Here is an 11,035-nt window from a genome sequence, read left to right as displayed (position 1 = left end):
GGGGGAGGAGTTAGATAGGAGCAGAGAGGGGAGTGGGGGGGGTAATGAGATGGAAATGGACAATGATGGGGGGTGGGGTTGCAAAGAGAGGTGGGGGGGATGGAACAAGAGGAACCAGACAGTCCCCACTGTGGACTAGGAGTCTGGAAGTCTGGGGTCTCAGCCCTTGTGCTCTGTGGCCTGGGGTGGTGGGTTGGTCATGGCCTTCCCTGAACGTCTGTGAAACACAGGGGTTTAGGTGAGGCCCCCCAAGTTCCCCTACGGCATCGCCTTAGGCTGTGGACAGGGATTCTATAGGATGTGTCTCTGCATTTCTAAAGAAGAGTCCATAGACAGTTGTTGAATGAATGCGTGATGAATCACATACCTTCAGGCGGCTTCCCTTCGCATCTAAGATAAAGTCCCGTCTCCTCACCATGGTGGAAAACCCGTCCTGATCTTTCTCCCTGGACTCCAGCAGCCCTCTCCCCTTGGCCGCTGGGATCAGCCTCACTGTGCTCCTTGCTGTCCCTTAAACAAGCAAAGCTCATCCTCCACCCCCTCCCGCGGGGAAGCTCAGGGTCTGTGCACTTGCTGTTCCTTCTGCCTGCCTGGCCCTTTTCACCCTCCAGGTTCTGTGTCACCTCCTCAAAAAGTCCTTTGCCGAACTCCTTTTCTTCCCCAGAGACAGGGTCTTACTCTGTACCCCCAGGGTCTTACTCTGCACCATGGCACAATCATGGCTCAATGCAGCCTCCCAGACTCCTGGGCTCTGACAGTCCTCCCACCTCAGCCTCCCAAGTAGCTGGGTCCAAAGGCATGCACCACCACACCTAAGTTTTTTGTTTTTGAGGAAATGGTCTTGCTGTGTTGCCCAGGCTGGGCTCAAATTCCTGGACTCAAACGATACTCCCACCTTGGCCTCCCAAAGTGCTGGGGTTATAGGCGGTAGCCACTGTGCTCTGCCACACCTCTTTAACTGAAGTGGCCAGAGTAATAGTCTTGTTCTTTTATCTTTATCTTAATTGCTTTTCTTCTCTTTTTTTTTTTTTTTTTTTTTGAGAGGGAGTCTCACTCTGTCTATAGCCCAGGCTGGAGTGTAATGGCATGATCTTGGCTCACTGCAACCTCTACCTCCCTGGTTCAAGTGATTCTCCTGCCTCAGCCTCCTGAGTAGCTGGGACTACAGGCCTGCACCACCACGCCCGGCTAATTTTTGTACTTTTAGTAGAGATGGGGTTTCACCATGTTGACCAGGCTGGTCTCGAACTCCTGACCTCAAGTGATCCACTCTCCTCGGCCTCCCAAAGTGCTGGGATTACAGACGTGAGCCACCCCACCCAGCCTTAATTGTTTATTTTCTGCTTCTTCCTATGAGGGGCTGGAAACTTTTCCTATAAAAGGCCACATAGTAAATCTCTTTGGCATGGGGGCTATATAGTCTCTGTCCCAATTATTCCACTCTGCTGTCGTAGCTTCACATGGTTGTGTTCCAATAAAGCTTTATTTACAAAAACAGATGGCTGAAAGATCAGGCCCTCAGGCTGGAGTTAGTTTGCTGACCCCTTACAATCCAGAGATTGTAAACTGTGATGGCAGATTCATGCTTTGTGTAATCCCAAATCTGTAGTGCCTGCAACTGTGTTCTCAAGAATCAGTTGTGGCCATGGGTGGTGGCTCACACCTGTAATCTTAGCCCTTTGGGAGGCCAAGGCAGGAGGATTGCTTGAGCCCAGGAGTTCAAGACCAACCTGGCCAACATAGCGAGACCCCACTGCTTGAATCCAGGAGGCGGAGGTTGCAGTGAGCCGAGATTGCACCACTGCACTCCAGCCTGGGTGACAGAGCAAGACATGCTCAAAAAAAAAAAAAAAAAAGAATCAGTTGCTGAAACAGTGAATGAATGGATTGAATACACGAATGAAAGGAGCTAGGAGTTGGCTCGAGTTGTTATGAGGATTAAATAATATATGTTAAATTCCTAGCATGTGGTGATGCTAGGAACTTGGCGATGTTTGGTGAATGATTCCTCTACTAAGTAGCACCACCCTCTATCCCCCTCACTTCTGCATGGCCGGCAGCCCCCAGCCTATCCCTTCTGATCCCTGACCCCTGACTCTCTCTGCCTTGTCCCTTCCTCTCCATCCTCACAGCCCTGACCCCAGCTCAGGCTTCCACCTGTCACCTCAGCCTCCTCTCCAGCCTCCTGACTTCCAGCCTCCCACCTCCAGTCCGTCCTCACAAGACCCCAGAGCTGCCCCTTCCAGCTCACCTGCCTCCTCCCCAGGCCCCTAGACAAGGCTGCAGCGTCTCAACCTGGCACCTGCCTCATCTCTACCTGAGAATCCTCCCGCCAGGGTCTAGTCTCCTAGGTTCTGTCCTGCAGTTCCCTCCAACCATTCCTGTCGACGGGATTGCTTCCTCTGCATGGCCAGAACTCCTGCTCAACCTTAAGGCTCCATTGCAGATACCCAGTCTTCCCTGATGCCCAGCCCCACCCCCCGGGAGTTTCTAGTGTTCCTGTTACTGTCTGTGCTCCCTCCATTTTAGCACATATCGCCTCAAACCGTGACTTTCTAGGTCTGTGTCTGCCTCCTGCTCCAAAGCGGAAGCTCCCGGGGGCATGGATTTTGTTCATGGTTGAACTCCCCATGCCCAGTACCTAGGACGCGTGGGTGCTGTCTGAGCGCTGGCCGAATTCACAGAGGCATGGACGGATGGCTAAGCCTTTCTCTCCCCATTCTTACCCAGAAGTGTTCTGGGTATGCCCCCCACCCCCCGTTTTCCTGATTGAATTAAAAAAAAAAAACAAACCCTGGGGCCAAGGAGGGAGGCAGAGATGGTGATGGGGGTGAGGAGGGGTCAGTCGTGAGGGCAGGCGCGGTGTGGGAGGCAGGGTTGGGTTAGTTCGGGGGTTAGTGAGGAGCAGGGTGAGTCCTGGGTAGGTGGGTGTGGGGTCAGTGTCAGGAGCTGGGGGTTAACTGGGTGCAGCTGCTTGCAGTGAGGGGCCGGAGTCTCGGTCAGTGGGGGCTGCATGTGCTCAGAGGGGTTAGTCGGGCAGGAGTGGGGAGTCTGGGGGTCGGGGGCATCAGAGGGTGGGGGTTACTTACCCCGGGGGGAGGGGGTTCGTCCACTAGGGGGATATCCAGGCCGCGGCGTTGGCGTTGAGGTCGGGCAAGAAGCTTGGGGGGCCTGGCTTACGCCAGTCTTGGGGGGGCAGTGGGGGAGCACCAGTGGCTGGGGGTAGGGGAGAGGCCAGAGGGTTGGGGGGATGGACATGGAATAGACAGGTGAAGGGTCAGTGGTGAAGAAACTTGGGGCGGGGGGTACAGGGAAGATCTGGGATGGAGGCGGTTTGGGGTCCAGGGAAGGGGGAAGGGAAGTCCAGCGCCTCCTCCCCCATCCCCCGCTCCTCCCTCCCCTGGGCAGGGGAGAGAGAGGGAGGGTCCCCGGGGCCAGTGGGGGGACACTCACCTTTTCGGATGGAGCCATCAGGGGAAGGGGCGTAGTCGGTGAGGAGGAAGCAGGCTCGATCCCGGCTGTAGCGGCCACGGCTTCCCGGAGTGATGGGGCTCCTGTCTTCCGGGGACATGGCGGGCTGGTCAATGGCTGGGCAGTCCTCGTGGGCAAGTGCAGCTGCTGCCGGATCCCCATTGGGGCGAGGATCTGCATGCCGAGGGGGTCAGACAGAAACAAAGGAGAGTGTGAGGTGCGGTGGACACGTGGTGGGGCGAGATGTCTGCGCGGAGCAGATGCTGGGAGCGCCGGAGCATGTTTGGCACTGGAAGTGGAGATTCAAGGGCAGGGTGATGGGAAGGAGTGGCCAGGAGGGTGGCAGGGGGCACAGCTGGGAGAGGGTGTCACGGGGGTGTGGCTGGGGCGTGATCATAGGGGAGGGTGTTGAGTGCTGGGAAGGGCAACTGCAGTGGGGAAGGGTGGTCTGGACAGGGAGCTGGACAGATTCTGGTGGTGCAGGGAGGTGCTGAGAGCTGGGGTGTGGTGGTGGTGCCAGATGTGGGGTGCCAGGAAGGGCAGGACTGGGGTGGGGTGCTGTTTAAAGATATGGTCTGGAGCTGGGCACAGTGACTCATACCTATAATCCCAGCACTTTGTGAGGCTGAGGCGGGAGAATTGCTTGAGGCCATGAGTTTGAGACCAGCCCTGGTAACATAGCAAAACCCCAACTCTACAAAAAATAGAAAAATTAGCTGGGTATAGTAGTACACGCCTATAGTCCCAGCTACTCTGGAGGTTGAGGCAGGAGGATCACTGGAACCTGGGAGGCGGAGCCTGCCGTGAGCCATGATAGTTTCACTGCGTCAGCCTGGGTGATAGATTGAGACCCTGTCTCCAAAAAAGATAAAAGATGCCAGGCGTGGTGGCATCATCTGTAATCCTAGCACTTTGGGAGGCCGAGGTGGGTAGATCACTTAAGGCCATCCTGGCCAACATGGTGAAACCCCGTCTCTATTAAAAATACAAAAATTAGCTGGGCACAGTGGTGGGCGCCTGTATTCCCAGCTACTCTGGAGGCTGAGGTAGGTGAATCACTTGAACCCGGGAGGCGGAGGTTGCAGTGAGCCACGATGTTGCCACTGTACTCCAGCCTAGGAGACAGAGTGAGACCTCGTCTTGGAAGAAGAAAAAAAGAAAAAGAGATGGTTGTGGATGAAGCAAGCTTGGTGTTAGGGAGATGAGGCAGTGCTGAGGGATGGTTGGCTGGAGTGAATTTCGGGGGCTTGGCTGGGGTAGGGGTAGGGGTGGAGGGATGACTGGAGAGGATGTGGCAGGCTAGGAACTGGCTGTTTAGGGAGCAGTGCTGGGCTCTGGGAAGGGCACCAAGGGGAAGGGCTGGGGAAGGTGAGAGATGGGAGGTGGGACGTGGGGGTCCCCTAGGCTCTGACTCCGGCTATTTTTAATTGGTGTGAAACTGGGTCAGCGGCTGAGGGAGCAAGATGGGGGCCAGGTGGCCCAGCTCCCTTTCTTGACCTACTTAAGGCGGGGCGATGCAGCGGGAGCCGCCAGCCTCTCCTTCCTCCCAAACTCCCAAGCCACTGCCTCTGAGGCATAGACACCCCCTGAGGGAGGAACACACACAGAATCACAGGGAACTTTCTTCTCCCTCATCTCTCTCGCTCGTCTCTTCCTCTGAGCAGCACCTCTCTGGATCGCTCTCCGGGACTCTCCTAGGCTGCCAGCAGCAAAGCCGACTGACCAGGTCCTGGTTTCCATTCTGCCCTGGGGGCTGTGCCCTGGCCTGACTCTCTGTTTTGAAGTCTGTCCGCCTCTTGAGCTCGCTGTCATTAGAACCCAAACTCTGCCGCTGACCGCCCCCACCTCCGCCCAAAATCTACATCCCATCTCTTTCTCTGGTCTCCATGACAATCTCTCGGTTTCTGACTCTCCGTCTCAAACCATATCAGCTTCAGTCTCTCTTCCCTCAGGGCTGTCTCCCGGATGCTCAGATGCTGCCACCATCCCTGGGGTTCTGCCTTGGGTCTGCCTGTGGTTCACGTGAGACCCTCTCTCTGTACAGCGGAGAGTACACTCTGACACTGCCTCTGCCTCGCCAGCCCCTCTGAATACCTTGCAAATCTATTTCTCCTCAAAACTCTTTCACACGAAACCTATGTCTCTGTGTGATTATCTGTGCCTCCTTTGGCCTGAGCTCCTGCTGTTGGCTTTTTTCTCCCTCACCTCTTTGACGCCAACCACCCCAGGCTCTCTGAACCCTGGCAGCTACCTCCCCAGTCCTCCCCGGGTCTCCACCTGTGTCCCCGACCCCTGACGCCCAGGCTCACCTGCCCGGTTGATCTCAATCACCTCCTCCTGAGCCAACGGGCAAGGCTCGCCGGGGGCCGGCAGAGGAGGCAGCCCCATGATCCCCAGCCCACCCGCTCCCCCCCTGAGCAGCCCGGGGTGCGTGTGGGGCCCCGCTGGGTAGGCCCCGGCCACAGTCACCCCCATGGAGGGTGGGGTGATGGGTGGCGGCGGGCTGATGCCCCCGCTGCCGTGGTGCGGGTGGGGCGGGGGTGGCGGGGGTGGGTCAGGCTTGCAGTAGTTAGGCGAGCCTGGTTGCGGGGGCCGGGGGATGTGTTTGTTCTTCTTCTTGGGCAGCTTCTGCTTGGCCATGGCCAGCGAATAGTACATGCCAAAGTTGTTGACAATGACGGGCACGGGCATGGCGATGGTCAGCACCCCCGCCAGGGCACACAGCGCCCCAACCAGCATCCCCGACCATGTCTTGGGGTACATGTCTCCATAGCCCAGGGTCGTCATGGTGACCACGGCCCACCAGAAGCCAATGGGGATGTTCTTGAAGTAGGTGTGGTTGGAGCCCAGGATGTCATCGGGGTCGGCGCCGATGCGCTCAGCGTAGTAAATCATGGTGGCGAAGATGAGCACCCCCAGGGCCAGGAAGATGATGAGCAGCAGGAACTCGTTGGTGCTGGCGCGGAGCGTGTGTCCCAGCACGCGCAGCCCCACGAAGTGCCGGGTCAGCTTGAAGATGCGCAGGATGCGGACGAAGCGGACCACCCGCAGGAAGCCCAGCACGTCTTTGGCGGCCTTGGAGCTGAGGCCCGAGAGGCCCACCTCAAGATAGAAGGGCAGGATGGCCACACAGTCAATGATGTTGAGGCTGCTTTTAAGAAACTCCACCTTGTCTGGGCAGAAGGTGATGCGCATGAGGAACTCGAAGGTGAACCAGACCACGCACACGCCCTCCACGTAGGTCAGGAAGGGCTCCGTCTCCACCTCCACGTTGGTGATGTTCTCCGGAGGCGCCCCGGGGATCGGGGAGGCCTGGGTCACCGTCTTGTTGCTGATATGGATGAAGCCCTCATGGGTTTCCAGGCAGAAGGTGGTGATGGAGATGAGGATGAAGAAGAGGGAGGCGAAGGCCACATACTGCAGGGCAGGGAGGGAGAGAGAGGAAGAGGTGACCTAGGCATCGGGTTGGCCATAACATCCAGAAGACCCTTCCAGTGCCCCCTTCCCCGGCCTCCTGGGCCCAAACTCTGGGCAAAATCCAGGTGTCTCAGCCCTGTGGCTCCATCACTTCCAGGATCCCATTCTCCCCTCTAAAGCTAGCAAAAGGGGAGAGAAAGGAACAGAGGCAGTTGGAGACGAGCTGGCCCCAGCAGACGCAGCAGATGGGCAGCTTCTTTCCTTGGAAACATTTCTGGCCCCTTGCTGTTTCCTAGACCACCTCCCCCCACCCTCCTGTTCCCTGTGTCCTATTTCAAGGCTCCCCAGCAGGGTCCATGGATTCTACTGTAGGACGGGAGCCACAGGGCCTAAGATCACACATCCTGTGTGTCTTGGAGGCTTTAGGGCTCAGCTTGGAGCTGAGCAGAGGGGAACGGGAAAAGGTGGGCAGGGAGGCAGAATCATGAGGTAGTTAAGAGTCAGAGAGCCTGGGTATGAATCTGGCTTTTAACCTATCAAAACTGGGCATGGAGATTGAGCTTTCTGAACCAGAAGTTTGTAGTGAGATTGTTGTGAGGATTAAATTAGATGAGTGTACGAAGGACTTGGCTCCAAACACAGTGCTTGGAGCAGTGCCTGGAACACAGTAAGAAGACCTGAGCTGTTGTTAGGGTATGCAGGCAGCAGTTAGTTGGGGGGCAAGGTCAAGGCCTCACCCAGAGAGGACAGGGCAGGGGTGGTGCCACAGAGGGGAGCTGGGGGTCAGAGCCCTTAAGGGAGGAGGGGTTGAAGGGTTAAGCCTGCAAAAATGGAAGAAGAGATAAAAAAGGAGAATCAGGCAGGGTTTACAGCCCTGCAGAGGAAGGGAGAGCCACTGGCCTGGACATTGTGGGAGAAGGCAGAGCCAGGGCCAAAGAGAAGTTAGGGCATTTGCCAAAGGGGCAGAGAATGAGGCGTGAAGGGTCCTGAGCCATTTCAAGATGGGGGATAACCAGAGTCCTGCCACATAGTGATGTGGGTTTTGATGAAGGCCTAGAAGAGGAGGGAGTGGGGTCAGCATCTCGGAGAAGGAAAGCAATGGGCCAGGCCCCTAGAGATGTCATGGGCTTTATCAGATACGCATAGGGGTGGGAGGGGAGAGGAGTGCATTGGAGAGGGAAGGAAGACAGGTGTTATAGTAAAGAGAGGGTTTTAATCCTCTGGGTAGTGGAGGAGGGAGGGCATGGGGAGTTTTGCTTCTAATCAGGGGCACAGAGCACGGAGAGGCTACTGTCGGACCACAGAGAGGACCTTGGACTTTGGGGTGGGCCAAGGGCCAGCACTGTCCCTCTCTGCACCCCACTTCCTCCACAGGGGTTGGACTCTGGGCTTGACTTCACTGAGGTACAGAGCTGGGAAGTAGGGGGTGGAGAGTTTCAGGGCCACAGAGAGGACCCTGGACCTTGGGGTGGGCTGGGGGCCAGCGAAGATCCTCTCAGCACTCCCCCCACCCCCACCTTCGCTTCTCTGCAGTGGTTTAAGAGGCCAGAGGCCTCCGCAGAGCGCATGCCTCGTTCCTCCCCGCCCCCTCCAAGCCGGGCGCTCGGCGCTAGCTGCAGCACCGCAGTGGGGGCGGGCCGGCCGGGCCGGGGGGCGGGGCGCACGGCGGCCAGTACCGCGGACAGCTCCCCCGCCGCAGTGCGCAGCCGCAGCGGCTCGGGGCCGTCTTAACCCCTTCCGGGCCGGAGCCTAGTATTCAACGCGCAGCCGCAGTGTTGCTGCTTTCCGGCGGGAGGCCGCGGGCCAGGAGTCTAATTAACTCCTTCCCTTCTAGGGCACAGGGAAAGGTGGGCACCCGCCGCAGTGCGCAGCTGCAGAGGCTGGACGGCGTCGGGCTGGTTTAACCCCTTACTCCAGGCTGTGTCAAAAGCAGAAGGGGTAGGAGGGCCTGGAATCTCTGTAAAAAGGAAAGGAGTGATTACGAGGAAGGGGGCGGGGGCAAGGGGCTGTAGGGTTGGACCCTCCACTTTGCTTTGGACTCAGCTCCCAACTCATGCCATCTCACTGGGAGGCTGGAAAGGGCTCGGCACACCGTGGACACCCAAAACACATTTGTGGAGTAAATGAGTATCTCCCGTAGCTGTCCCGAACACCTAGCCTGACCATCACAGAGGAACTCTACATCCCGCCCCTCACCTCAGCACCCTTCAATGGGGTCACAGGAGAGAAGGGCGCCCCAGGCCATGGGGGAAGGAGCCGCTCAGTGTCTTGAGGGGGCATCTAGGGCCATGTTCCTTCCGCACCTCCTCTTCCCCACCTCCCCCCATCCAACCCCAAATCTCGCCAACTCAGCGCTTTCTGGGGACCAAACTTTATGCGGTGGCTCCAGGCGCCCCCCCCTGCCCCGGCGCGAATGCGGCACTGCGGCTCCGCGTCCTTCCAGGCTCAGGACGCGGCACGGTGGGGGGAGGGGGTCAAGACCTGCTCCTCTGGGTGTTTGGGTCCCCAGGAGCCCCGGAGGGGGTCCTGGGATCGCTCTTATTTCCCCCATTTCCAATTGCTCCCATTTTGCACTGCCCCCCTTTTCTACCACATTCTACCTCTGGGGTCCCCTGGACAGGGAGGAAGTTAGTAGGAGGAAGAAGTTCAGGAGAGAACCCAGGGGGAGGGTAGTCATTTAGCCTAGGAAGTATATGGATGCTTGAGGAAAGTTTTCTGGGAGCGATGGAGACAGCTTTAGTGAAAATCTGTAATTTGGAGAGAGAGAAGGCTCTTTGGTTCACTTCGATGGAGGGGGACAGACTGAGGGGCTAGGTTCTGGGTTTTGCACAGGTGGGGTTCGAGAAAGGAAGAGGGCAGGTGGAAGGAATCCCAGGGCAAGGTAGAAACAATTGTAAGCTATTTTGAGATGAAAGTTTTAGGGCTGATGATTTGAGGGGCGTCCCAGGGTTTTAGGTTAGAAAAAGTTCTAGAGCAGCAGGGAAAGTCACTTAGACTAGGAAAGGGGCCATGGGGTCTTTGGATGGGGGGAGTCCCAGGGACAGAGAGTGTACTGTGCAGTTAGAATGATGGAGGGGAGAAGCTGCGAGGATCTATGGAGGAGGAAGAACAATCCTGGAGGACATGTGAGGGTTCTGGAGAGGAAAGGCATATGATGGGGGCATGGGATGCTGCTGGAGACACTGAGGAGGAGTGTGAAAGTCTTGGGGGAAGTCTGGAGCTTTATGGAGAAAGTCCTTGGGATGGGAGTTGGCGTGGAGGTTGCAGAGTGTTGAACACAGAGTGAACACAGAGGGGGCCTGGAGGTTCCAGCAGAGAAGATGCCCCAAGACTCAGTATTGCAGTGAGGGGAAGGTGAAAATGTCCAGGCAAGAACAAGTGGAGGTTCAGAGGGGTCCGGAAGGCTGTGAGATTGGGGTGGGGGAGTTTTCTGAGACTTTGAGAGCAGAAGATGCCGCAGGAAGTGGGTGGAAAAAATAATCAGGAGATTCAAACTTGGAGAGAGAGGTCTTCTGGGAGAGGGGCCACAGGGTGAATCAGGGAGGTGCCGGGAGAGGCTGAGAGTTGAAGAGGGTGCCCTAGAGAGTCGGGAGAAGGGTGGGGAAGTGGGGGACAGTGTTCACAGGGCTTAGGAGACTTTGAGGGCTGAGAAGGGATGTCTTCTAAGGGCTTGGGGAAGGTCCAAGAAACCGAGGGCTGGACGGTGACCAAGAGTAGTGAGAAGAGATTTGCAGGGGCCCAGGAGACATGAGGGTTGGGGAGGGTCTCAGAGGAGCCCAGGAAAGGTGGGGACCGGGTTGTTCAGAGAAGCACGGGAGATTCACGGTCTGGAGGAAGTGTCTAAGGGTCTAGGCTGGTCTTGGCGGCGGGGCGGGGAGGGGGGGGCTTTGGAGGGGTCTGGAAGAGCCTGAAGGTTGGAGATCTGTCTTTGGAGGATCTGGGGGATGGCTGCGAGAGGGGGGTGTGTTCGGAGGAGCCCAGGAGACTCGACTGAGGAAGAGGCTTCCAGGAGGCTGAGAAGCCTAGAGAGACCCGGAGGGGTGGAGCCGGGGCGCTCCTGGGAGACTGGGGGCGCCTAGAGAGGCGGGGGTGGGGTAGATGGGGGCCCCGAGAGCGCGCTCACCCTGGCAGCCCGCGACGAGTAGGG

The 11,035-nt window shown here is 57.6% G+C and overlaps 1 protein-coding gene across 1 annotated transcript; it reads right to left on the bottom strand.

Moving 5' to 3' along the window:
* Nucleotides 1-3,112: 3,112 nt before the first annotated feature.
* Nucleotides 3,113-9,168, bottom strand: KCNC3 (potassium channel, voltage gated Shaw related subfamily C, member 3). Its single transcript, XM_011966060.1, has 4 exons — nt 9,085-9,168; nt 5,781-6,888; nt 3,454-3,645; nt 3,113-3,216 (listed from the first exon to the last, which is right to left on the bottom strand). The coding sequence occupies exons 1-4, from the start codon at nt 9,166-9,168 to the stop codon at nt 3,113-3,115; spliced, it is 1,488 nt and encodes a 495-aa protein (XP_011821450.1).
* Nucleotides 9,169-11,035: the final 1,867 nt, after the last annotated feature.

Source organism: Mandrillus leucophaeus, unplaced genomic scaffold (genome assembly GCF_000951045.1).
Source record: "Mandrillus leucophaeus isolate KB7577 unplaced genomic scaffold, Mleu.le_1.0 Scaffold74, whole genome shotgun sequence".
Lineage (NCBI taxonomy): Eukaryota > Metazoa > Chordata > Mammalia > Primates > Cercopithecidae > Mandrillus > Mandrillus leucophaeus.
Note: the sequence above shows the minus strand (reverse complement) of the source record. Positions and strands in the feature narration are given on the sequence as shown.

Coding starts and splice junctions, on each gene's coding strand:
- KCNC3 (XM_011966060.1), bottom strand. CDS start 9,168: ATGCCCCCTCAAGACACTGAGCGGCTCCTTCCCCCATGGCCTGGGGCG. Junction 3,646..5,780: donor GATTGAGATCAACCGGGCAG/GTGAGCCTGGGC, acceptor CTCGGCATGCAG/ATCCTCGCCCCAATGGGGAT. Junction 3,217..3,453: donor TGATGGCTCCATCCGAAAAG/GTGAGTGTCCCC, acceptor CCCTACCCCCAG/CCACTGGTGCTCCCCCACTG.